This window comes from Psammomys obesus, unplaced genomic scaffold (genome assembly GCF_907164565.1).
Source record: "Psammomys obesus unplaced genomic scaffold, mPsaObe1.curated_primary_1811, whole genome shotgun sequence".
NCBI classification, from domain to species: domain Eukaryota; kingdom Metazoa; phylum Chordata; class Mammalia; order Rodentia; family Muridae; genus Psammomys; species Psammomys obesus.
In genome coordinates this window covers 9,467,306-9,492,609 of record NW_026596234.1, presented here as the reverse complement: position 1 = coordinate 9,492,609, position 25,304 = coordinate 9,467,306, and the positions used below count along the sequence as shown (strand labels likewise).

General features: G+C 52.1%; 1 protein-coding gene across 1 annotated transcript in view; it reads right to left on the bottom strand.

The window, feature by feature from the left end:
* Positions 1 to 25,304, bottom strand: part of Atp9a (ATPase phospholipid transporting 9A (putative)) — a gene marked incomplete at its 5' end in the record, with an annotated part of 101,486 nt that overhangs the window by 11,904 nt on the left and 64,278 nt on the right. Inside the window, 8 exon segments of the mRNA XM_055595962.1 lie at positions 572 to 636; positions 1,434 to 1,578; positions 1,680 to 1,769; positions 2,421 to 2,519; positions 5,107 to 5,277; positions 6,133 to 6,216; positions 7,388 to 7,480; positions 15,716 to 15,877. Of these exon segments, the coding sequence (XP_055451937.1) occupies positions 572 to 636; positions 1,434 to 1,578; positions 1,680 to 1,769; positions 2,421 to 2,519; positions 5,107 to 5,277; positions 6,133 to 6,216; positions 7,388 to 7,480; positions 15,716 to 15,877 (909 nt within the window).

Sequence of the window (25,304 nt, the reverse complement as noted above, 5' to 3'; positions counted from 1 at the left end):
GGAACCAAACTCCAGTCCTCTGCAACACGGCACACACTCTGAACCACTGAACATCTCTCTAGCCCCACGCCTCCCCCGGCCCCCACTTTCTGAGGGAGACAGGGTCTTTCTCTGTGAGCTGGGCCTGGGGGGAACTTGCCACAACACCTACGCCATCAGCCACCAGAGCTGGCTTGATTGTGCATCTTAAAACCTACACTTAAGGAGTCTGCACAGATTCTGGTACAAAGCCTCTCCTGGGGACCACCCGCAGAGAGAGTGCAGTGGTGCAAGCCTCAAGGAAGCAGGAGCCTGAGTTCATGGGCGCCCTCAGCTGTGAACCAAGTTCCAGACCCGCCCGGAGACACGACAGCCAGTTTCAAAAAGAAAAAAAAAAGGAAAAAAGAAAGGAAGGGAGGGAGGGAAGAAGGAAGGAAGGAAGGAGGGAGGGAGGGAGGGAGGGAGGGAGGGAGGGAGGGAGGGAGGAAGGAAGGAAGGAAGGAAGGAAGGAAGGAAGGAAGGAAGGAAGGAAGGAAGGAAGGGGAAAAAAGACTAGAAACTCCACCTAGAGTGGCGGAGCAGACACACTCACCTTGCCCTCCACGCCCACACCGCAGTCGGATTCCTGGATCATGCTGACATCATTGCCTCCATCACCTGTGGAGCACACGGACCAGAGCTGAGAGGCGGGAATGGAAACATGAGAGACACAAGCAAGGATGCCCACGGTGTCCTCGGAGCATCAGTCCACAGCTTGCCTTTCCCCAAGTGTGGGCTATGTCCCACACCACATATCCAGCCACCTTCAAAAGAGGCAGCTGCTGGTGGAGACGACCAGGCGACTCGCCGGGGGCACATGCAGCAGCGGCTGGCATCCACCGCTGCAGGCCCTCCTCTCAAGGTGACACGGACGTCCCTAGTACGCTGTGGCTGGCACTCCTCATACTTTAGTCTTGGCACACATAGGTGAGAAGGCCACCGCTATTGTCCCCACCCTGCTGGGATGCAAACAAAGGCCCAAGCAGGTCAAGGAAGCCACTCAGTCAGTGACCATCAGGTTGAGAGGGTTGAACCCGGATCTGAACTTCAGCACAGGGTCTTCACCCCTCTGGGATGCCATGGCCCTCTGTCACGTGCAAAGGAGAAAAGGCCCTTCCCTTCAGGCACGTTTGTCTCTCTCAAGGGACATGTGAACAGAGGCCACAGAGGGGAAACTAGCGTCTGTGGGAAGAAAGCAGGCATGGCTCGAGCCAAGAGGCCTGGGGAGTCTGAGTGCACGACAGCAGAGCTCAGGGGTCCCCATGAAAAGAAAGTCCGGAGCATCTGAAGGGCAGGGTGCCAGGACAGGGCCAGCAGGGCCTCCCACAATGACTGCTACCACCCAAGCAAGCCTGACTCCCGCCCAGGCGGCCAGTCCTCCTCAGGGGAGCCTCCTGCCACCCAGGTGGGCTTACCTACTGCACAGGTGAGCTTGCCAGTGCGTTCCTGGAGCAGCCGAACGATCTGGGCCTTCTGGGTCGGGGCACAGCGGCAGCACACCACAGCTGGGCACTGGCAGGCCAGCTCCATGAACTCATACTCATAGTACTTGAGGCAAACCTGGGGCGGCAGGGGTGTGTGTGTGAGTCAGCCAATACCGCCACCTCCCTGCAGCCCACCGCAAGAAGAGGTACCCCACCCATAAGTGCCCCAGCGCCGACCTCCAGGGAGTCTCCAGAGATGACCAGGGCGCAATCATGCTTCCTGCGGAAGGCATTCAGCTCAAGGTGTGCTTCCCCACGGTTGGTCACCTGAAGGGGGACAGAGATGGAGAAGGTGTGGCTCTCTGGGAACAGCCAAACAACGAGATGAACCCTAGCCTCTGGGAGCTTGTGCAGACAATGTCCTTCCCATCCCATCGCCAGCTTGTAACTAAAGGATGCTGTGGGCCAGAGCCTGTGTGTGTGATGCTCATCCCTTGCCACTTCCCAAGGACTCAATCTGCACACAGTCAGAACGGGATGGGCACCATAAGGACCTTCCGCATTGCACCTCAGGAGACTGAAGCTGGGAGGCGTTGTCACAGCCAGAGCCCTGGGGAGCAGTCCTGGGGGCCAGGCACCTGTACCACCTTTCTCCATACATGCTGTACGAACTTTGTGCACTGTGCTCGGCTGTCCGCAATGCCAAAAGCAGCCACAGTGCCTAACTTTGCTCTGCTCCCCAAAGGAGAGCACAACTGCCCAAAGGGGTCAGAGCACAGCAGAGTTCAAGGCTTCGTGGTGGGGAGCCTTAACACGGGTAGAAGGAATGCCTGCCTGGGTCCCTACCCTTCAGTAACCTAGGCAACCATCTGAGGTCCCCTCCTCCCTGAGGGGACCTCCTCCCTGAGGCCCAGGTCCAGGTCCAGGTCACAGGTTACAGGGCAGATGCAAACACCGCCCCACAGCAAGATGCCTCACCAGCCGGAAAATATGGATATCTTGGTTTCTGGTCACCAGATGGGCATTCTTGGCTGTGCATGTGGCTGTCTCCAGCTTGTCCCCTGTCAGCATCCAAACCTGAAATTACAGCAGGAAATAGTTGGGGGCTGGACTCTGAAGCTGGCCTGTCCCTGGGGGCAGTGGCGCTCCTAAGAACATCAAACCTCCAGAGACTCAGCAGCCCTGTGATCCCCAGGGACAGCCAACCACAGGGCTTGCTGGGTACTGCTCGTGGGAGCAGGGCTGACTGTTCGCCAAAAAAGAGCCCGTTGGAATGAGATGTGCTGGGGTGTAACTATAATCCTAGTACTCAGGGGGCCGAGGCAAGAGGATTGCTGTGAATTTGGGGCTAGCCTGGGCTTCATATCAAGAACCTCCTCCTCAAAAACAAACAATAGAATAAACATGAACTACAGGCAGTAGATATGGTGGTGCATGCCTGTAATCCCAGCAGTCAGGACTGAGGCAGAAGGATTATGAGGCTGAGACCAACCTGGGCTGCATCTCAACATACTACCTCAGGATGCAAAGCAAATGAAGCAACATTTGTCTGGCGTGGGGCCTCAGATGGAACCGTTGCTGCCCCCAGGGAGCCTACTACGCCTCTCACAGGCTGACAGGAGGGCTCAGAGGTGGCACCTAAGCTGCTGAGGCTCCAGAGCCTGCTGCTTCACCTCACAGGGTGAGACCCTGCAAAGTGTGACTGGCTTTCTTGCCTCAGTTTCTGTGTCTGTCCAAAGGCTAGAGTAGGCCTGAACCCCAAATCTCGGCAACCATAGGGCCTGCCTGACCCCTCGAACAGGAACGGGAGAGAGAACCCTGTCTGCGCTATATCAAGACCCTTGACTTGGGGAGGGGATAGGACAGTGTTGAGGAGGTAAGCCTGGGGCAAATCTGACCACCCCCCAGAGGGGCAGGGCTTAGACTCCCCAGGGAGGCAGGAACAGGCCTGCCGGGGGGGGGGGGGGGGGGGGGGGGGGGGGGCAATGGTCCTGCTGCCACTTTCTTGTGATGCACTTGCTTGTGATGCTCAGCCAGTGCAAGCTGAGCGCCAGGGAGACACAGTCCGTGTGAGGGCTGCCTGCCGCCCTGTGTCCACTTGCCCCTATGGGTCCGCCGTCTCCGTGCCCACCCCCTTCTTCTGAAGATTTCTTTTTATTCCACGTGCATGAGTGGTCTGCGCACATGAGTGCATAGGCCTATGCCTATCAGCGTGCCTGGTGCCCACGGGGGCCAGAGGAGGAGGACGCATCCCCTGGCACCGACGCCGGATGGCCACGTGGCTGCTAGGGACTGAGCCTGCCTCCGAAGGGGCAGTCGGGGAGCCCTCGAACGCAGCTGGGGCCACATTACGGTGTGCTGGAGGAGGGCAGACCCCACCTGTGACAGTGAGGCCGTAAGGTTACAGTGGAGCTCAGACACTGCACAGCAAGCAGCCGAGTGATGTCAGCACCCAGCACGCTCTCCTGGGCAGCTGGTGCTGTACCGCGCGCACCAATGTCAGCTACTGACTAACTGAATATGTAAGAAAAACACAGGCTTATGTCCTCCTGGCGGAGCTCACTCCTAAACGCCACAGAGAGCTGACTGGGTAGCCGGAGGTGGCGTCCTCAGTCTGTGCTGTCCACCGACAGGCCAGGGAGGCGGCTCAGGAGGTAAGAGTGTTGGCTGCGTCAGCATGAACACCTGAGTTTCATCTCCAGCACCACGTAGGAAGCCACGTGTGGCTGTGCGTGCCTAGAGCCTCAGTACTGGGCTCAGGGGAGCGGTGGAGACAGGAGGGTGTCTGGGCTGGCCGGCAGCCAGTCTAGCCCCAGGTTCAGCGAGAAACCCTGGCTCAAGGGAATAGGGCGGAAAGTGATGGAGGAAGACACCTGATGCCCTCCCCGCTGTCCCCACACACGGATGGGTGCCCATGGACTGACCCCACGGGTGGAGTGCTTGTCTTGAATGCACAGAGAGTCCTGGGTTCCATCCCCAGTGTCACATTAAAAAAAAAAAAATCTAAAAGAAACAGCTACAATCCCAGCTCCCAGAAGATAAAAGTGGGAGGATCCAGAACCTGGGGCCAGCCTGGGCTACATAAGCCCTCTGAGCAATAGCCTCAGCCCTCAGAATCAAGGCACAACATCAAAGGCTCACCAGTCCTCAGACACCCTCTACTGGCCCCTCGAAGGAGCGGTCTGGATTGTTCTCACCCCAACAGCAGCTCCGTGGGGGGAGGTTTCTCTGCTCCTGTGGGGTGGGCATGCCTCTCTCACTGAGCTGGTCACCCCACTGAATCACACTGTACAGCTGGACACAGGGCTGCTGTGAGTGACTGGGAGACACGTGTCCCTGACCTTCAAGAAGCCAGGTCCTGTGGGGAGGCAGCCTGGGGAAGCACAGCCATGTGGGGCGTTTTCCCAAGCCACTCGGTCAGAGGTGGGGCGCTCTCGTTTCCCCTGACACTTTCTGCCTTTTGCTGCTTTTCTTCTTTTATTTCTTCCTTTTCTTGAACAGGGTCTCGCTGTATCCCAGGCTGGCCCTAAACTTGAGATGCTACCACTGACTGAGGTTACAGGCAGGTGGCACCATGCCCGGCCTTCCACCCTCAACGCCTGGCTAAAGCTCTTACCGCTGCTGCCAGGCCGCTGGCCACGCTCTGTCTCTCGGGCAGCCCTACCTTGATGCCAGCATTGCGCAGCGTCTCCAGCGTGGGCCTGACGTCGGCCTGCAGCTGGTCCTCCACACCCGTCAGGCACAGCAGCTCCATCTCCATCTCCAGGCTCTCAATCACGGTGGCCACCTTGAGCGAGCGGTCATGCACGCTCAGCTTGGCCTGGACATAGCGGGCCTGGGGAGTGGAGAGGTAAGGCTGCAGCGTGCCAGGCTGCCCGGGGCTGGAAGGGCCTCCAAGGTGAGCACTGGCTTCCTGTAGATGACTGACTCCAACCCGACCTGCTTGGTCCCTTTATCTGTCAGTGACATCCAGGGGAAGGCCAAACTGCCCTCTCAGGATTGTGTGAACAGTCACAGCACGGAAGGAAGCTGATAACTAATGTCTCATGAACAAACACATGGGACACAGCTGAGAGACAGGGCCAAGCCAACTGTTGGGGGGGAGGGGGGACCTTCTAAGGACCTTAGAAGCCTGTCCCTAAACTACCCACACCCTGGCACTCACGCACGCCAGCCTTGTGCCAGGTTCCTGGGACACAGGCATTAGCCAGATAAGGTTCCACTGGGAACTCGATCTGTGGGATGAGAGCCGCAAGCAGACTAGAGATGGAGCTCAACCCTAACCTCAACACTCAGGAAGCTGAAGCAGGAGGATTCCAGGCTAGCCTGGGCTACAGGCAACACCTTGTCCCAAAACAGTGATGAGACAGGCAGACTGAGATGGGGCGAGAGGTCTGGAACAGAAGGTGATCTATTTCAGATCTTCCTAAAGCAGGTGACGAGGAAGGTAAGCCAAATGGGAGATGAACGGGAAGTGACAGGTGGCTCGGGAGGACTTCCTGGAGAGGCGACATGTGATGATAGAGTGAGCCCCATGCAGAGCAAATGGCATGTGCAAAGGCCCTGAGCTAATGGGGAAGCTAAAAAAGGCCAGGACGGCTAGAGCAGAATGAGCAAGAGGGTGTGTCCCTAGGATAGGTGACTAAGGAGGTGGGTAAGGGATGAAAGGCCAAGGTCATGAGCCACTTACTTCAAAGTCTTGGTACTGCTCCTCTGTGAGGGACTTCTTGGCCACCACGAGCACCCGCAGTCCCTCCCGGGCCATGTTGCCACACTGCAAAGCAGACAGCCATCAGAGGGTATCTGTGCTGAGGCTCAGGTCTCAGAGCACCCCAGGCAAGCCAAAGGGTCCGGGAAGAGGGCGGTTAAGAAAACTGCTTTCCCCTAGAGCTATGGTCCCCAGAGGCAACCTTCTAGCTGACAAGTGGGATGCTAGGCCAGCACCGTGTCTCCCAAAGCGACACTGTAAGGTTACACACAGGCATGGCTGGCAGGCTGGATTGGTGGACAAACTGGGTGTGCTTCGGGTTAAGCACCATCCACCATGGCTGTGCCGAGACTGCTCCCCTGTGCACCCCCCAAACACGGGGGCCACAGACCATTTCCACAGACTGAACATGCCCAAGCACAAGCCCAAGAGAAAGACACGGGCAGGCCTGCCATCCATCTGTGTGTCCCTCCTGGCCCTGGAGGCATCCTGTCTGCAGTCCCCAGGGGGAAACTGCCTGGAGCTGAGGGCTGGCTAACGTCAACCAGCGCTCCTCCCTCTAACTCACCCACTGGTTAGCTGGGATCTGTGGCCCCCAGATCTTCCCCTCCTGTAACTCCTGCACACAATCACCTTCCCCTTGAGCGTGGGCTGGACCTTGTGACTCATTCCCAACACACAGAAGGAAGGGATGCTGTTTCTGAAATCAGGCCACCGAGGATGGGGTCTTCCATCTTATCTGCCCTCTTCCATGAAGCCAGCTGTCATGCTGGGGGTACCCGTGAAGAAGCCCTCAGGGCAAGGGACAAAGGGTGGCCTCCGGCCAACAGCTGACAAAAACCCAAGGCCTTGGACCCCAGCCCCAAGGAGCTTCGTGCTGCCCTCACCAACGACTGAGCAATGAGCACCAAGCTCTGGACACTCCTCAAGGAGCACCAGGAACAAAGAGTGAGCTCAGACGACATCTCTTCCCAGTTGGGTCTTCAACTGACATACCACCTTATGAACATCCTGGCTGTGGTCAATGGGAAACCCTAAAGCAAAGACCTCAGCTGAGCCATACCCAGAACCCGGCCCACACAAACAGAGAGAGAAACGCACGCTGCTGGAGCAGCTAAGCTTTGCAGCAGGTAGTGCTATGTTGTTTTATGGTAGTCGGTACCACAGCCACAGCAGACAAAGACCCAGTCACCAGCCCCTGGAAGGACCCTGCCTCATCTCACTAGCCCGGGCTCACCTCCTCCTCCAGCCAGTCATTGTACTGGACAATGCCAGCCATGACAACATCCGCTCCCTTCATGTAGAACGTGATTTCCCCCGTGGACTCGTCCTGGAGAGAGGGACAGAAGGTGATGAGCATGGAGGCCAACGCCAGGTCTTACTTCCTGTGACAGGCAGTGTACAAAGTACTTCGAAGAGCCCCCGTGCTTTTAAGAGTTTTTTGTTTGTATTGTAAATATATATTTCATTTACCTATTTTTATATGTATGGGTGTTCTGCCTGCATGTATGCCTAGTGCCCTTGGAGACCGGAAGAGGGCACTGGATCCCCCGGGACAGGAATTACAGATGGGTCTGATCTGCATGTGGGCCCGGAGTTGAACCTGTATCTTCTGGAAGAGAAGCCAGTGTACTTAACTGCCTCACCATCTCTCCAGCCTCCCAGAGCTCCCATCTGGCCAAAGATGAAACATAGGGGCAGAGGGGAGGCTCACTCAGGGGCAGAGGCCACAGAAGGCAGAAGAAAGCTCAGCTGGGAGCATTTGGAAACTTGTCACATGATAAAGCATGATCAAAGAGAGCCAGGACTTTTGTTTGTGAAGTGCTGCCACTCCAGCTGGAACTACACGCACGCACGCACGAACACGGCGGCCTGTTTCAACTGTACCATGGGCTGTGCAGCGGTGGCCAACAGTGCTCCATAAACAGCAGGAAGACAGCGATGCAGAGTTGGGGGCCCTCCACAGCTCAGCACTGTTTCCATTTGGGGCTGCCCTCAACCTTGCAGGATGCTGAGCAATGATGGGGCCTCCACCCACCGGAGGCCAGGACTGGCCCCATGGTGACAGCCACAATCTCTCTAAACACTGTGAGGTGTGTCTTCTAGGGAGACACCCAATCTTTCTATACCGAGACTGCTCCCCAAGGACGTGTCAGGTCATGTCCTCAGCCATCCACAGGCTGCACACGCCTGCATCACCGCTGAGCCCGGCACGAGAGGGTGACAACCGGCAGTAAATGACCTCTCATACCCTGGTTCAGCCTGACAGACCCAAACACTCAGCCTGGTACTAGTTCTTAGCCAGGAGCACTGGGTAAACTGTGTCTCTTCTCTCTGCCTCAGTTTCCTCACCTGTCAGGCAGGAAGTGCTGCACATTCCTACACACTGACCACAGTGAGCGAAGCAAGAGCACTGCTGCGTGTCACCTGGCCTCACGACGTGGCACATGGCCTCACGTGGAACGTGGTGCTCCTGACAGGGTTCCTGATAGTGAGGGGTGCCCTAAGTCCCCGCGGCCCACTCTGTGGGGAGGAGGCTCAGCCCAGATTTGCAGCAGGAGACACGAGACAGAGACTGTCGGCTGCCACAGCTCTGAGGTAAGCTGCAGAGAGGCCAAGGGTGCTGTCGCACACAACCAAGATTTCATCACCAGGCTCCATACCTCAATAGTGTGGGAGGCCGAGACACTGGCACTGAGGAATGCTGAGGGACAGAAGGCAGGTGACCCTTGTGATGAAGAGGGCACGGGGGCAGGATTATCAATACGTTGTGCATAGATCTACTCTGGAAAGTGCCAAAGAACTGCCTACAAAGTTGCCTCCAACTATGAAGTAGAGGAGCTGAGGGATGGCCCAGCAAGTAAAGGGTTTGCCACAACCATGAGGACCCGAGTTCAAATCCCTGCTACATATGTTTTTTTTTTTAAAAAAAAAAAAAAAACATTAAATAAAAACTTTAAAAGGCTGGACATGACAGCGTGCACCTGCAGTCCCAGAGAAGGAGCCTGCAGCTTGTTGGCCAGGCAATCTAAGTGAAGGGATGAGCTACAGGGTCAGTGAGGGAACCTGTCTCAAAGCATACGGTGGCGGGCAAACGAAGATGACGCCAGCCATCGATCTCTGGCTCCACTCAAACACATGCACATGTGTGCACACGCACACACACAAAGATTAGCTACCCAAAGTTAACTACGGATATGGTTCCTCTTTTTACGAATTCTCTGAATGCCCTTTAGCCGCAGTCCAAGCATCAGAGCAACACACTGACTCAATCTCTCCCCTGACCCTCCCAGCTAAGCAGAGGCACCTACGTTTTGAGCGGCCAACTGCACGCTCTGCCCAGGAAGGATGACCCTCGGGCCAAAAGAACATGAAAGCGGCAGGGGGTTTTCTCCCTTGCCCCTTCCTGAACGTGGTCCTAACACCATGGCTGCAGGAAAGGTTGCCCCCACCCAGCTTCCTTTACCAGAGGGGCTCTGGCCAGCTCAGCCATGCAGTCCAATATAAATACTCCAGGCATTATCTCCTCTGTGTGAGTCATTTCCACCCACCCGGTTCATCCCCAGTTTACTGTGTTCCCATATTATGGCAAGACGACACCGCAAATACACAGCAATGGGCTGGCCGTGCTGCTGTGTCCCCCTGTTGTCTCTGTCTGGCACCTGGTTACAGATCTCACCGATTCAAGGCCAACGGTGTGGTCTCCAGCAGCGATGCTACGCCACTACTCCACATGGGAAGCAGGGAGCCTAATGGGACATCTTGTACAACGTGGGAAACCCAGTTCCTTCAGAAAGATGTGCACAAAAGTCCTGGCAAGAGGCCGTTCCCTGACCCCTTACGAGGCAGGCTCTCAGACACAGAAGGAAAGGGCGGAGGGAGGGATGTCGGGAACAGGCTGTGAGCACACTGTGAGCTTACTCACACCGGTCTAAAAGGCTGGATATACTACTGAACCTAGTCAGAGGCAGATGGCGGTAGCTCCCGCCTGTAATCCTGGCACTTGAGGGTTGGTAGGCTGACAGAGGCGGGCTGCTGTGTATGTGAGGCCAGCCAGGGCCCCAGCCTGCGAGCCTGTCTCAAATGCCCTCCAACCCCGGGAAGCCAAAAGAACTGAATGAACCCTGTCCACAGTGGGGACAGTCACATGCAGACAACAGGCTCATCACTCCAGCACAGCAGGACACGGTTTCTCGGACTCTGTACAGCAAACATGTATAGACAGGCTATCCGTCACAGGCGGGCCCCAGGAGATGCCAGCGGCACCCCATTCTTGGATGGTGACAGCTATAAAAGTCGCGACTTTCAACTGTCACTCCGAGGAGGGTCACTGACTGGGGAAATCCTGGCGAGGTGGGTCCAGAGTTAAAAAGCTTCCTGAAGCCTGGGACCAGCCGGAAATGGGGGACAGGCAGGCAGGGGTGGAATATTAGCTCACTAGTGGGTATTTTCCAAATACCTAAGGCGGTACATGTGAAGGTATGCGCTCCCAGAATTTTTGGTTATTGTTGATAACCAAGAATGAAGAACGGCCTATTCAGAAGGAAGAGAAGGGGACCTGCAACGGTCTAGTGGGTGAAGGCACTTTGCTACCAAGTCTGAAGAGTCTGGTTTCCCACATGGTGGAAAGAGAGAACCAAGCCCCACACATTCACATGTGCACCATGAAATTTTAGAAGAAGCAACACTCACAGTTAAGAAGCTAGCACACAGGGACTAGAGAGAGGCTCAGCAGTTAAGAACGCTGGCTGCTTTTACAGAGGACCCTGGTTCGAGTCACAGCACCCACAACCATCTGTGACTCCAGGTCCAGGGGATCCAACGCCCTGTTATAGGCTCCAAGGGCACCAGGCATGGGGCTTACATTACACACAGAGAAGCAAAACACTCATACATAGAAAATAAATAAATCTGTAAAAAAAAATCTAAAGGCTCTAGAATAGACATGCATGCATACACGTAATTTTTAAAAGAATCAGAAGAAGTGAATGAGATAAGAGTATCTTCCCTCAGAACTCCATGCACACATTAAAATCAGCAAAACTGTCTTCACAGCATAACTTCCACTACGTAGATACACCTAGACACATAGGTGCATAGGCATGCACACACACACACACTCACACACACTCACATACACACGCTTCAGTAAGGAGATGGGAAGCTAGCTTGAAATAAAGGCAGAAGGTAAGTTTATACAGTGTTTATGGATCACACTCATGCTTGTTAAAAAGGCCCTTGGCGTGGTAAACGGCTGGTCCCCAACTCACAGCAATCCTCCTGCCCCAGCATCTCAAGTGGTAGGATTACTGTCATGCGTCACCACGCCTGGCTTGATTTCCCCTTTTAAGACCCTTAACTGTGAAGGTTAAGGGTTGAATAAAATAACAGTAATAAACGAGTAGGCGGAGTGAGGGGCATGCCATCCTTACGGAACAGCACACCTGCTAAGCCCTCGGGACTCTGCTCCAGCCGCCTTGCGTGAAGACGCAGAGCCACTGCTCACTATATATGACGCACATCTGGGAATGAGGGCCCTTCCGAGCTAAAGGAGGGGTGGTATGCACGCTCCCCTTTATTCTCAAAGTTGAGCACTGGGGACTATCTGATGATTCAGCTCTCAAATGACCTTAGCGGGGTCCAAGGCTCTAGAACTTGAAAAAATAATGGCTGGAACCAAGTGAAAGTAATTCTGTGGATGACTACACTGACTTAACTCCAGGAAACGCCCACCCCAGGGATTTAGTCGCTGATAGCCTTGAGCTTTGGAGTCCTGGAGATGTGAGAGCCGAAGGCCAAGAACCAGGCTGGATGCAGCCATAGGAAAAAGCAGCAGCTGTGTGGGAGGGAGAAGCTGCCTCAAGGCCTGACATCCGCCAAGGAATTGTGTCCCAGAGGGTCACAAAAGTCCCAACCAGCATCTGGGATGTAAGTCAACTCAGACAGGATGTTTCGGAGCACACCCACTGTGAATCACTGGGTCTTCTGAGCAGAGATTCATGGAGTCACTGCCGCCATAGTCCTGGATGGAGGCAGCCCTGTCCCTACACCCCTACAGATGTGCTGGAGCCAACAACTCCTGACAAGAGAACACGGCTAATGTGACGGCCCGTCTCCTCTGAGGCTGGTTCCTGATGGTGGCTTCCAGCTTGCTTACATCCTCACTAAGGTGAAGCCAGATGACAGGAGGCTAGCCCAGGGCGAGGCCCACAGAGCCATTAGCTGGGGGTGGCCTCTGCCTAGTTGTCAGCAAAGATGAAGACTCCATCCTGCCAACCACTGATGCTCAAGTGCTTAAGTGAACCTTGTCCCAGAAGATCCTGAGGAGACAGTGACCTGGCCAAGTCTTGAAGCCAGCCTTTGAGACACTGAACCAGAGGACCCCCGCCCCAGCCACACCCAGCTTCCTGGTCCACAGAAACTGTTAGAGAACACAAGCATCGTGGTTTAAAACCAGTGGGGGGGGGGGGGGAGATCTATTAGCATTAGCATGCATAACTAACACAGCGCCCAACAGAGACCCAGGGCCGTGTCCCTCCTGTCCCACCTAAGCCCTAGCACATGCTTAGGAACAAGACAGCCTGGGACTCAATCTCTGACCCATCACCTCCCTGTGTGAGCTCAAGTGCTTTCCTTTGGGCTTTCTATGCCTCAGTTTCCTCCTCTGTCAAATGCAAATCACATAACTAACTTGTGAGCTTGTGACTCAAGTCAGCTTATGTCAGTCACTGAGAACAGCCCCTGACACAACACCAGTCCCGCTGTTGTCCATGGCTGTTAGTGCTGGTCCCCTCACCACGGCTACCTTGTTGTCAGAACCCCCCCTTCACTGCTAACATCCCTCCATCGCTGACTGCCACAGCTCCCGCTGGATGCTGGGCCCCTCATTGCTGATGTCCTCCCAATCTGGCCACGAGCCCCAGCAACGCACCTACTTGTCTCCCTAGCACGCGGACGGCATGCACACACCATCACACCCAACCTTCTTCACATGGGTGCTGGGGATCAAACTCAGGACCTCATACAGCAAGCACTTCGCCTTCTAAGCCAGGCCCCAGCCAACAAGCTTCGGAATTCTTTGGGCATCAACAAAATACCATGGATAGAGAATTCCACACCTGACTCAGGTTACAAAACGAAACGACAGAAAACAAACACTGTTTAAAATTGCCTTAAGGCCTCTGTGCACAGTAAACCGAAGCGGATTTCTTGTTAGGATATGGGTATCCTCTCCAAGCTAGCTCACTAGCTAATGCAAATATTCCATGCTAGTCACAGGCATCTGTAGAAAGGAGATTCAACCGCTATGGGCATACAATGGAATACTACACAGCCCCCCAAAAGAGGAGGAAAGATTGGTATACACAATGACATACATGCACCTTGAAACCCGTTAACAGGAAGAGGGAAGCAAAAGACCACATGCTACAAGATTCCATTTACAGGAAGAGTCCAAAGCAGGAAAATCTGCAGGGCAGGAAGCAGACTTTGGGGGCAGGAGCTGGGGAGTGAGGTGGCTTAATAGGTGCAGGGGTTTCTTTAGTAATTTCTTTAAAACTTATTTATTTTTATGTATGTGTGTGTATGTTTGGCCATTACGTACGTCTGTACAATGGGCACATGCAGTGTCCTCAGAGGTCGGAAGAGGATGCTAGATCCCCCGGAACTGGAGTTTCAGACGGCTGTTAGTTGCCATGTAGGTGCTGGGAGCTGAACCTGGGTCCTCTGGAACAGCAGCTAGAGCTCTTAACCACTGAGCCATCTCTCCCATCTGTTCTTTATGATCACATTCTCATAGGTTATTCTGTGCGTGGCGTGAGCGCATGTGTGTCACAGCCCGTGTGTGGAGCTCAGAGGACAATCTGCAGGACAATTGTTCTCGCTTTGCCTAGTGTGGGTCCTGGGGATCAAACTCAGGTCCCTGGGCTTGGTGGCAAGCATCTTTACCCACTGAGCCATCCCGCCAGCCCTCAAGAGCTGTCTCCTGCTGTGATGAAAATTATTTAGGGGTGTGGTGAACACAGAGCCTATCTGTACGGTATTGTAAAGTCAGCAAATGGGGAGGGCACGAGCCCAGGTACTCATTTTTTTGTTAGTCATTTTTCTCTTTGCTACAACCAGACTCCTGAGAAGAAGCTTCTTCAGGGAGGGAGGTGAACGAGAAGAGGGATAAAGGTACTGGAGGGAGGGAGGGAGGGGGGGAGGGAGGGAAGGAGGGAGGGTGAGCGTCTTCTGCTTCTACATCCACCATGGTGGGAGAAGGCATGGAGGCAGGAGAGAGAGCAACTGATCACACTGGAACTTAAGAGTGAAGAGGAAGTGGGGCTGGGCTACGACTTTCAAGAACCGCCTCAAGGATGCACTTCCCCCAGCAAGCCTCCACCTCCTAAAAGTTTTGAGCTGCCCAAAATCCCACCACCAGCGGGAGGCCAAGTGTGCAGATCAGGAGCCTGTGGAGCACTGCACCTTCAAACTACAGCAACTTTTAAACGTTTTTTGTTGTTGTTGTTATTGTTGTTGTTTTAATGGTTATTTTACACTGAGTGAATTTTTTTTTATTGCACTTCTGTTCTTTGGAGACAGGGTCAGTGTCCGTATAGCACAGGTCAGCCTGGAACTTACAGCGAGCTTCCTGCTTCAGCCTCCCAAGCACGGAGAGAGTGGGCGTGAGTTTTACCTATAATACAGGTGGCAGGCTAGAGGGACGGCTCGGCAGTTTCCAACATTTCCTGCTCTTTCTAGAGGATCTGAGTTCAGACCCCAGCACCCATGCTGGGCAGCACACAACCATCTACAGCTCCAGCTCCAGGTGATCTGACACCCTCTTCCAGCCTCCATGAGCACCTGCATGAATGCAGCATACGCTCACACAGACACGTACACATACGCATAAAAAATAAATTTTTTTTAAAGAAAAGAAATATAGGCCAGGTGGTAATGGCACACACGTTCAATCCCAGCACTCAGGAGGCAGAGGCAAGGGCTACACAGAGAAACCCTGTCTTGAAAAAACAAACAAAAAAAGAAAGAAAGAAGAGAAAGAGAAAAGAAAAAGGAAAGAAATATAGAGACTGGGAGTGTTGATTGCTTAGTATGTGCAAGATGCTGAACTCCACACACACAGCAAAATACACTCACACATACAGAGAGAGAGAGAAGAAAAATGTGAGGTCCAACGAGATGGCTCAGCAGGTTAAGGTGTTTGCTGCTAAATCTGATGGTATGAATTTGAGTCCCAGGATCTACATGGAAAAAAGAGAGCACTGACTCCTACAAGTTTTCCTCTGACTGTCACAAACATGCACGTATGCACGCATGCCCTCGCGCACACACACACACACACACAGCATGTTTTCCCTGACTCCTGCTCATATATGCTAAATAAAAATGTAATTTTTAAGAGATAATGAAAAATGTTCTACTAAGACCTGCTAAGAGAGAGAGAGAGAGAGAGAGGTGTCTCTTTCTTCCTGCTCAGGCAATTGCTAGCCTTGGGTGACAGTAACAAGGCCCCAGCAAGACGTAATGGCCCCTGCTGCATGCTGGCGGTGCGGACTGGACTCACCCTCACGATGATGCCCATCCGCTTGCTCTCGTAGGTAAAGGGGAAGACCTGCAGGATGGTGAGATTCAGGATCTGGTCGCCGGGGGTCCTCAGCTGCATGGCAGACTGGTCTCGGCCCACCAGGGTCAATCCCACGCTTTCCGTCCACTGGACCAGGGCCACCTGAAGGTAATGAAGCATGGGAGATCAGGCACCCTGCGCATGAACCCCGAAGGAGGAGGGAAGATGGAGGCAGGAGGGACTCGTCTGGTCTGGCAGGCCCTAAAGCAGGTTGCATAGCACAAGTCTGTGGCAGACGCTGCTCTGGACCCCGGAAGCACAGTTACTTCTGAAAGGCTTTGCAACAAGCCTGCGACCCTACAGCAAGAAGGAGCAGAGCAACTGGGGGCTCTTCACCCCTGGCTCTCCTTTAGACATATTCTAGTCTTTAACGGGTGATTCTGTGCCCCTCGCCCTTCCCAGTAGGGGTGTGAAGAGATGGGACTTTCAGCACTATCTGGGGCATTTATGGCTATCTCAACTGGGAAGGAGGTACTACTGGGAGCCTGGAGGTACAGCCCCACAAGGCCAGAGACAAGGACTGGTCCACTAGCCACAAACAGAGACTCCCAGAAGTTCATGGAACTGCCCGCCAGTGATGGAGCTGAGAGGTGGCAAGGGCCAGGCCAGGAGGAAACCTGTAACCACGCCTGGGTCAAAGGTCCAGGGTGTTCTCACCTGGAGGGCCATTTGGCTCTCTCCCAGCCTCAGGCAGCCCGGATCCACTTTAGCAGATGCACAGGAGGCCCAAAGGAGAATGCCAATCCAAGGCCAGTCGGAAGCCCCCTCCTGAATCACATAAGCCTGTGTCACTGGGACCCACTGCCACCATTAGAAAGCTGATGGGATAAAGAGGCCATGTCCTGGTTTCTGGGCCTGGGGAAAAGTCCCTTTCCTGAAATATGCACGGCGCAGGTGGGATTAAGCATGGAAGGTTTTCCTAGATGACTCATGGGCAGCTTTTCAGGCTGTGGCCACAGACTGAGCTCCACTGACACTAGAGAGCTTTTTGGTTTTTTTTTTTTTTTAGACATAAACTCATACAAATATGTGTACCCTTTTAAAAAATATTATTCTCTCATAGATTACATCCCAACTGCTGTTTCCCCTCCCTCCTCTCTTTGCAGTCCCTCCCTGCACCTTCCTGTCTCACCCAGATCCACTCCTGTTTCCCTTCAGAAAAGAGCAGGACTCCCAGGGATACCAACCGAACACAGCATAGCAAACTGCAGTAGGACTTGGCATATACCCTATACGGAGGTGGATGAGGTAATCCAGGAGAAAGCGGGTCCCAAGAGCAGGCCAAGAAGTCAGAAACAACCCCTACTCCCAATGTTAGGAGTCTGAGAAGCAGCAGGTAGAACCTAGATCTATACATGGACATGTATGTATACACGTGTATGTGTTCATGCTCTGTTCCATTTCTCAGCCCTGCTCTTTCATGCACATGAAAATCACAACATGCAAAAAACACTGATTTTCTAGACTAAGAAAATTTGTTGAGTATCAAACAGTTACTAACTCAGCCAGCAGGATCCAAAGAATTTACATGGACAGAAGAAAAGATGAGTAACAAGAAAGAACATATATATATGTATGTATGTATTATGTATGTGTGTTTGTATGTATACATGTATGAGCGAATGTGTATATGAATATGACCCACATATTATATAATCCAGCAAAATGTCATTACAGGACCTACCACTTTGCACAACAAATACGGTAATAAAAACTTTTAAACGGTAAGAATTAAAGGGACATAGGCTTGCTGATGGGAGCAGATGCAGGGACACGGGAGACTTCCAAAATGGGGGAAGGAAGCACAAGCAAGGGAAATACAGTGTGAGGGCTATGCTCAGCTGTCAACATCTGGAATTAGCCAGAACCTAAGCAGCTGGGCACACCTGTGGGGAATTTATTCATTTATTTGCTATTCTGGTATTTTGAGACAAGGTCTCTCTGTGTAGCCCTGGCTGTCCTGGAACTTGCTCCGTAGAACAGGCTGGCCTCAAACTCAAGAGATCCGCCTCCCTTTGCCTTCTGAGTGCTGGGATTAAAGATGTGCATCACCACAGCCCAGTTAAGAGATTGTTTTTTCTTAATTAAATCATTTAATTAGTTACCTGGTTGGGTTGTTTTTTGTTTTTTCCCCAGAGCTGAGGACCGAACCCAGGGCCTTGTGCTTGCTAGGCAAGCACTCTACCACTGAGCTAAATCTCCAACCCCTAATTAAATCATTTAAAATGGGAAGGCCCACTTCTAGTCTGGATCTTTTGAGGTGGGAAGGTCCACCTTTAATCTGGGCCACACCCCCTGCTGCCAGCTAATATAAAGGGCATGGAAGGAGTAAGCTTGTTCTCTCTGACTGCTTGCCCTTGCTCTCTACAGCGAAGGTCATTCTTTCCTCCTTAAAGCCTACCTTTTCCAGATTCCAGCATCTACTGAAGACCATCTGAAATTCGCAGCCTCGAGAACTGGACAATTACAGGATTCTTTCCTGTTGGTAGACAGCCAGTTGAACTAGCTGGACCACAGCTGTATGCCATTCCAATTAATCCCCTTTATAAAATATAAATTCATTCTATCCGTTCTGACCCCCTGGAGAATCCTGACTAATATGTACAACCTGCAGGAATCACCCTAGTGACTGGATTGGACCGAAGCCAGAAGGCTGCACCACTGCCTGACCTGAAGCCTGGGAGACTGTCAGAACCGGACTGTAACAGCTTCATCCTAAAGCTTCTCACACCCACTCACTTGCTGGCAAGACAGAGGCAACAATGCAAAAAGGCTTTCCAGGGCCGGAGGTGGTTGGTAAAGCTCTTGCCTCAAATGCACAAAGCTCGGGCTTGAGCGCCAGTACTGCATAAGCACCATGAGTATGGTAGGCACGCCTGTAATCCTAGCACTCAGGAGATGGGGACAGCAGGGTCAGAGGTTCACGGCCATCCTCTTGAGGAGATCTTGACATGATCTTGACAGAAGATCATGGTGGTGAGGAAGACAGACACCCAGCTTCCTATAAAGCTTAGTCTTAAGGGGGTTAAGGAGAAAAGTTTGCAGAGGGTTGACTTGATGACCGTGGTTAGACTTGGAAAGGGGAAACACTAGGCTGCCTGCTAGAATTAAGAGAAAGCAATCATAACACCCTGAGGGGAAATTTTATCAAGTGCAAAAACCCACTGCAATCCTTGGCTCAGCCAGATGGTACCTGTTGTCCTGCCTAGAGTAGTGGGGTGGCTGGTAGATGTACCCCCACAAGTGCCCCCGAGACAGGACCATATCACACAAGCAAGACTAGCTCTGGGAGGTCAAAGTTCAAAGTAGTTTCGGAGTGCGCACTGGCTTGCAGCATTGTACAAAGGTATGGGCCCACAGTCAAACACTGCGTTCCTGAGTCCCATCTCCAGGCCCGCAAGACTCCCAGGTCTGTTGTTCCCAGGTCAGCTCCATATTGTGTTGGTGTCACCTTAGCTGACCTGCTGGTCCCTAAGGTGGATCACTCTGGACTTCAAGTCTTGGGTCCCTTTTGATGTCCTCAAAGCTTCTGTAAATAAGTAACTTCAAGCAGATGTGTTCTCAGTTTGCAGAATCCTATCTTTAGGGGCTGGAAAGAAACAGCTCAGTGGTTCAGTGTACTTGCTGCTCTTGCAGAGGATCGAAATTCGATTCCCAGCACCCACATGGTCGCTCACAACCATCTGAAGCTCCAGTTCCAGGGGATATGAAGCCCTCTTCTGGCCTCCTTGGACTTTAGACACATATCTATGATGCACAAACATACACCCATACACACTAATTTTTTTTAAGACATTTTCAGTCCTATCTTTAGCCATCTTGACTTAGATGTCTAAGTGAGGTTAGCCATAGATCTTTACCTTGGTTTCTGTTTGTGGAGATGAACCTGACATTAGCAAGAAGTCAATTCCATGAGTTGACCCTGTTTTGAGAAATGCTCTTGGTCAGCCAGGAGTAAGTAGCTTTCAGCTCTGAACAGTGAAGATACATTCACGTCTTCACTTTTTTGTTTTGTTTTGTTTTGTTTTTTTGAGGCAGAGTCTCATATAGTCCAGGCTTCAAACATCCTGTGGAGCTAAGGATGGCCTTGAACTCCTGGTCATGTTGCCTCCACCTCCCAACTGCTGGGATTACAGGCCTGCACCATCATTTCTGGTTTGTCTAGAATCCCAGGCCTTGTGCATGCCAGGCAGGCACTACAGTTGAGCCTCAATCGTGTGTGCATGTGCGTGCCTGCCATCTATGAGTGAGAGAGAGAGAACGCTTACAGAGGGCTGGGGTGTGGCTTAGCTGATAGTGTTGAAATAACACACAAAGCTCTGGGTTCCGTCACCAGCACCAGATAAAACAGCCCATTCGGACACACAACTTTAATCCCAGAACCTAGGAGGTAGAGAGGAGGATCAGAAAGTCAAGATCTTCCTCAGGTACACAGCAAGTTTGAGACCAGCTTGAGGCCAGACCAAAAAATAAAAAAATAAACCCTTTAGAGCAGCAGCTCACAACCTGTGGGTTGAGCTCCCCCAAAAGACTGTCGGAGAACACAGGTATTTACATTACGGTTCCTAACAGTAGCAAAATTACAGTTATGTAGTTTGAGGCTTCCATGAGCTGCACCAATACCCCTGAAGCCTGCTCTTTACTTCAGTGGAGAAAGAACCCAGAAGAGAAGTGGCCCCAGGAGCTACAGGGAAGGAGATGCCCAACTGAGGGTCTACAAAGCTCTAACATGACAAACGTCCCCAGGGAGGGCCTCCTGTGCTCTTCAAGGACTCATTCCGGAACCTTCCACGTGTGGGACTTCTGCATGACCCCTGTGTCAGCACGTGCTCACACAGCATGTGAGCCCCTGGAAGTCCTGCTGAGAGGACTCGGCGTGCTTGGTGGAATATCTAAGGGGTACATGCCTTTCCACACAGGATGCCATAGAGACAGAGAGCATCCTTACCCATTAGTCTGAGCTTCCACAGAGAGTGGAATCTCTCCTCAGCCCTCAGCTTCAGCAGCCTTCGCCTCAGCCGGGGTCTGGTGGCCAAAAGCAGAGAAAGAGGCCATGTGGTGGGCATGACATGCTCCTGTGGTCTCAGCATCCGAGAAGCTGATGCGGGACGACCGGGAGTCTGAGGCCAGCCTGAGCTATATAGTGAGATCCTGTCACAGAGACAGAAGGCTCATCAGAGCTGGTGGTGAGCAGACGTGTGAGCAGCCAGCTGGACCAGACCTGGGGCTGGGACATCTTGCCTCAGGAGCCTGCTGTGCCCTCGAATGGGAGAGGGTATTCAGGGGCGGGGGGGGGGGGGGCAGACACCCTACTTTCCCTTCTAAGTGCCCGTTCGGCCAGGAGCCATCCCTGAAGCCTTATCATCTATCGGCTGGCGGTAAATCATCCATGACAAGCTTTCATAATGGCCCTTTGTACCTGGGCCTGCATGCTTAACAGGCCAGGTCACACTCAGGAGCCTCCTGTCCGCTTACAGACTTGTTAATGAGAAAGGGTGTGCTCTGTAGGGAGAATGTGACATTTCATTCCAGGGGCTCCTTGGTGGTCTTCAGTAGGGGCTCATGGAGGAGCTGGCCTAAAGGATTATAAATCTACCACAGGCCTGAGCAATCTCTGATCCCTTCCTTTCTCGGGAAATGCATCCAGCCACACTCGGATGGTGGCTGTAGGTTCCAATGCCTGCAGGGGCTGAGCAGCCACCAGACAGGAATAAAGCAGGCATGCAGAGGCCAGGGTAAGCTGAGGCAATGCCACCGGACAGCTCAAGCAGACTGGCTAGCTGCTGCCTGGCATTTCTACACTTGACCCTTCCCAATAGAAGCCTATCTTAGAAAAGATGGAGGTGTTTTTTAAAGTACTATTTCAAGGGAGAATTTAAAGACACCATGCAATGAACAGAACGGCCTGTTACCTTCAGGAGTCAGGGGCTGGGGCTGAGTGAATCCAGATTTCGGGGATGTAACATTCAACCTCTAGATCTTAACTCAAAAAAAAATACTGAGTCATTTAGAAATGACATGCCTGAGTATATGATGCATGGATAAGCTAACACCAGAGAGAGAATGAGTCTGTGTGTGTGTGTGTGTGTGTGTGTGTGTGTGTGTCCCCGTCCATACTCTTTGTGCACACATGTGAGTGTGGGTGTAGGCAGATGCGTGTGGATGTGTACATATGTACATGGAGGCCAGAGGCCCACTGCAAGTTTGACTTCTTCCTATTGTTCTCCACCTTATTTTCTGAGACAGGGTCTCTCAGTAAACTGGGAACTCATTGCTTCTCCCAGACAGCCTGGCCAACAAGCTCCAGAGAACTAGCTAGCTCCTCTCCCAGCACAGGGCTCATGGGCACACCACTGTGCCTGGCTCTTGACTGACTGACTGACTGACTGACTGACTGACTGACTGACGATTGTAGCTGATGGATATGAGCTTTATCCTGGAACAGAAAGCACTTTCCTAGCGAGCTATCCCCTGAGCCCCAACACCTCACACATCTCTAACCCCTTCTGAATTCTAGTCAAGATCTCGCCTTAGTAATTGAGAAGTAACACTCCTGGAAGGCTTCTCTGTCTTGTTGAGACAGGGTCTCACTATGTAGCCCTGGCTGGCCTGGAACTTGCTACATACAGCAGGCTGGCCGCAAACTCAGAGATTCTCCTGCCTCTGCCTCCCAAGTGCTGGGATTAGAGGCATGTGTCCCCTCCCCCGTGCCCAGATCATGTGGAATTTTAACCTGAATATGCTGTTGGTCTGGTTCTTTGACCTCGCCCTGTGGGTCTGAGCACACAATCTAGAAAGCTGTTCTGATACATTCTGCTCTCAGCACAGCTGTGACATGTCTGAATGCTGCCACTATCCCTGGGGCTCACAGGGAACAAGAAAGCATTTGGGGTGTGAGTGACTGTGGGGAAAAGACCTCCCAGAGCCATGACAGGCCCGCAGGATGGAGTCTCCCCGGAGTCTCTCACGTTGTCACACAGAAATGTTGCAAGCACAGGGAAGACAGCTGAGACCCCTGCACGGCCACAGCAAGAGGCATGACCACAGTGAGGCGGGGAGGCTCCCAATGGGACGCTCGAGAGACGTAAGTCATCAGAGCTGTGTCTACACTGCCGTGCACAGTCAGATGATGAGTGATGGGGGAACATGGCTTTGTTGGCAAAGTGCTTGCCCAGCATACTTGAAGCCCTGGGTTCCATCCCAGCACCAGGCACAAGGATAATCCTAGCACCTAGGAAGTGAAGGCACAAGGATCAGAAGAAGTTTAGGGTCATCCTTAGCTACATGCAGAGTTTGTGGCCAGCCTGGGCTACATGAGTCCCTGCCTCAAAAAAAGTAAGACGGGGCTGGGGTATGGCTCAGGGGAAGAATGCCTGCCTTAGATCCGGGAGCCCTGGGTTCAATCTCCAAAACTGGGGGTGGGGGGGAGGTGATCAATAATCCCTGTGGGCATGTGAGCTGGTTCCGGGTGCTTGCCACAAAAGCTGCTGGCCTGAGTTTAATCTGCAGAGAGAGAATTGTCTCCTGCAACCTGACCTCTGATCTCCACATGTGCACCATGATGTGTTTGTAAACCGTACGAGCATAAAGAAAGAAAAACGGAAAGAAAGAAATGTAATAAGAAAAATAAAAAAAGAATACAAAGTAAATAAGCTGTGATTAATATAAAAAAATAAAAATTATCAAATTAAAAAAAAAGAAATTGGGTATGACTGGAGAGATAGCTCAGCACTGTTTAAGAGCACTGGCTGCTCTTCGAAAGGACATGGGTTCAACTCCCAGCACCTACACAGTCACTCACAACCATCTTTTAACTCCAGTTCTGGAGGATCTGACACCCTTCTTCGGGCAAACACCCAGACACACATAAATAAATAAAGTTAAAAGAAAGAGGTAATACAGCACACCAATAGTAGACGGAGGTGATTACACAGTGGTGATAAATTCAGGTGGAATCATCTCTCAGTCAAAATGCCTAAGGCCACAAGTATTTTGGATCTCAGGTTTGGGGATGCTGGTACTTTTATAATGAGATACCCTGGGAACAGGAGCCACGTGTAAACAGGACAATCATTCATGTTTCACATACACCTTCTACATGTGGCCAAAAGATCACCTTACATGGTGCTGAGAAATCTTCATTCTGAGGCTGACCTCTCATGGAGTCAGGTGTGGGATTCTCCACTGTGGTCCTTCAAAGGTGCTCAAAAAGTTGTGGACCTTGAGGCATTTAAAGGAGACTGTTTCAGAGGGTAAGAGTTGCATGTAGCACAGGCTAGCTACAAACTTGCTAGTGGTCTTGAACTTCTAACCCTCCTGCCTCTCTCTGGTGATGTGACAGGTATGTGCCACCACCACACCACTTAGTTTCCAAGGCCCTGGGAATGGAACCCAGGCCATGTCAGACAGCAGCCCGCCAGTTTAGGATAGCCATGGTCCCGGGGCTTTTTAATGGCAAGAATTCAGGGGGAGTCAGAATGACAGGGTGGCTTCCAGCTTCTAGAATAGCACTCCTTATGTCATTCCTAATGTGGTGGCCCACGCCTTTAATCCCAGCACTCAGGGTGCAGAGGCAGGCGGATCTTTATGAGTTCAAGGACACCCTCATCTACAAAGTGAGTTCCAGGACAGCCAGGGATACCGACTGAGACACTGTCTCAGGCAGAAAAAAAAAATAAAAGTCGCCTCATTGCCACATCCCTTTCCCACACCTTCAAGGTTGCCACGTATACTTGAAAAGAGAAAAGGCCAGAACTGGAGAGATGGTTCAGTGGTTAAGAGCACTGTCTATTCTTCCACGGGACCTGAGTTCGATTCCCAGAAACTACATGGTAGCTCACAACTATCTATACTGGGATCTCATGCCTTCCTCTGGCATGCAGTTGAACATACAGATAGAGCACTCATATATGTAAAATGAATAAAATCTTTTGTTTTAAAGCCACTGAGCTGGGAGCTGGGCACAGAAGGGGTGGGCTATTTTCCTAGTCAGGGGATTCCTGGTAGAGAGCCAAATTCAAGGGGAATCCCCCAGGGACTCAGAACAGTGGGGCTTTCTTGAAGATCTCACATCAAGCCTTCTTCCCATCACTCTGGCATGTTTATATAAACGTGCTGGCATTTTGTGTAGAAGGCAGACCTACATGGGATTAACAGCGGCTACGGCCTTGGTGGACCACAGCTATTTTTCTCTTCTTATCTATGTTGTGCTAATGGTAGAAGCTGCATTTAAAAAAAAAAAATCAAAAAAGTCGTTTTTAAAAAGAGGGTGTAAAGGTTTAAGACGGCTCAATGGATAAAAGTCCTCGCTTAGTCAAGCTTCAGAGTCCACTAAGGAGGAGGGAAACTATCCCCACAAGTTCCCTTCTGAGCCCGGATGTACACCACAGCCCACACTCTCACACCCATACATACAAATAGTAGAATTTGTTTGAATAAAAAAAAAAAGAAAGAAAGGAAGGAAGGAAGGAAGGAAGGAAGGAAGGAAGGAAGGAAGGAAGGAAGGAAGGAAGGAAGGAAGGAAGGAAGG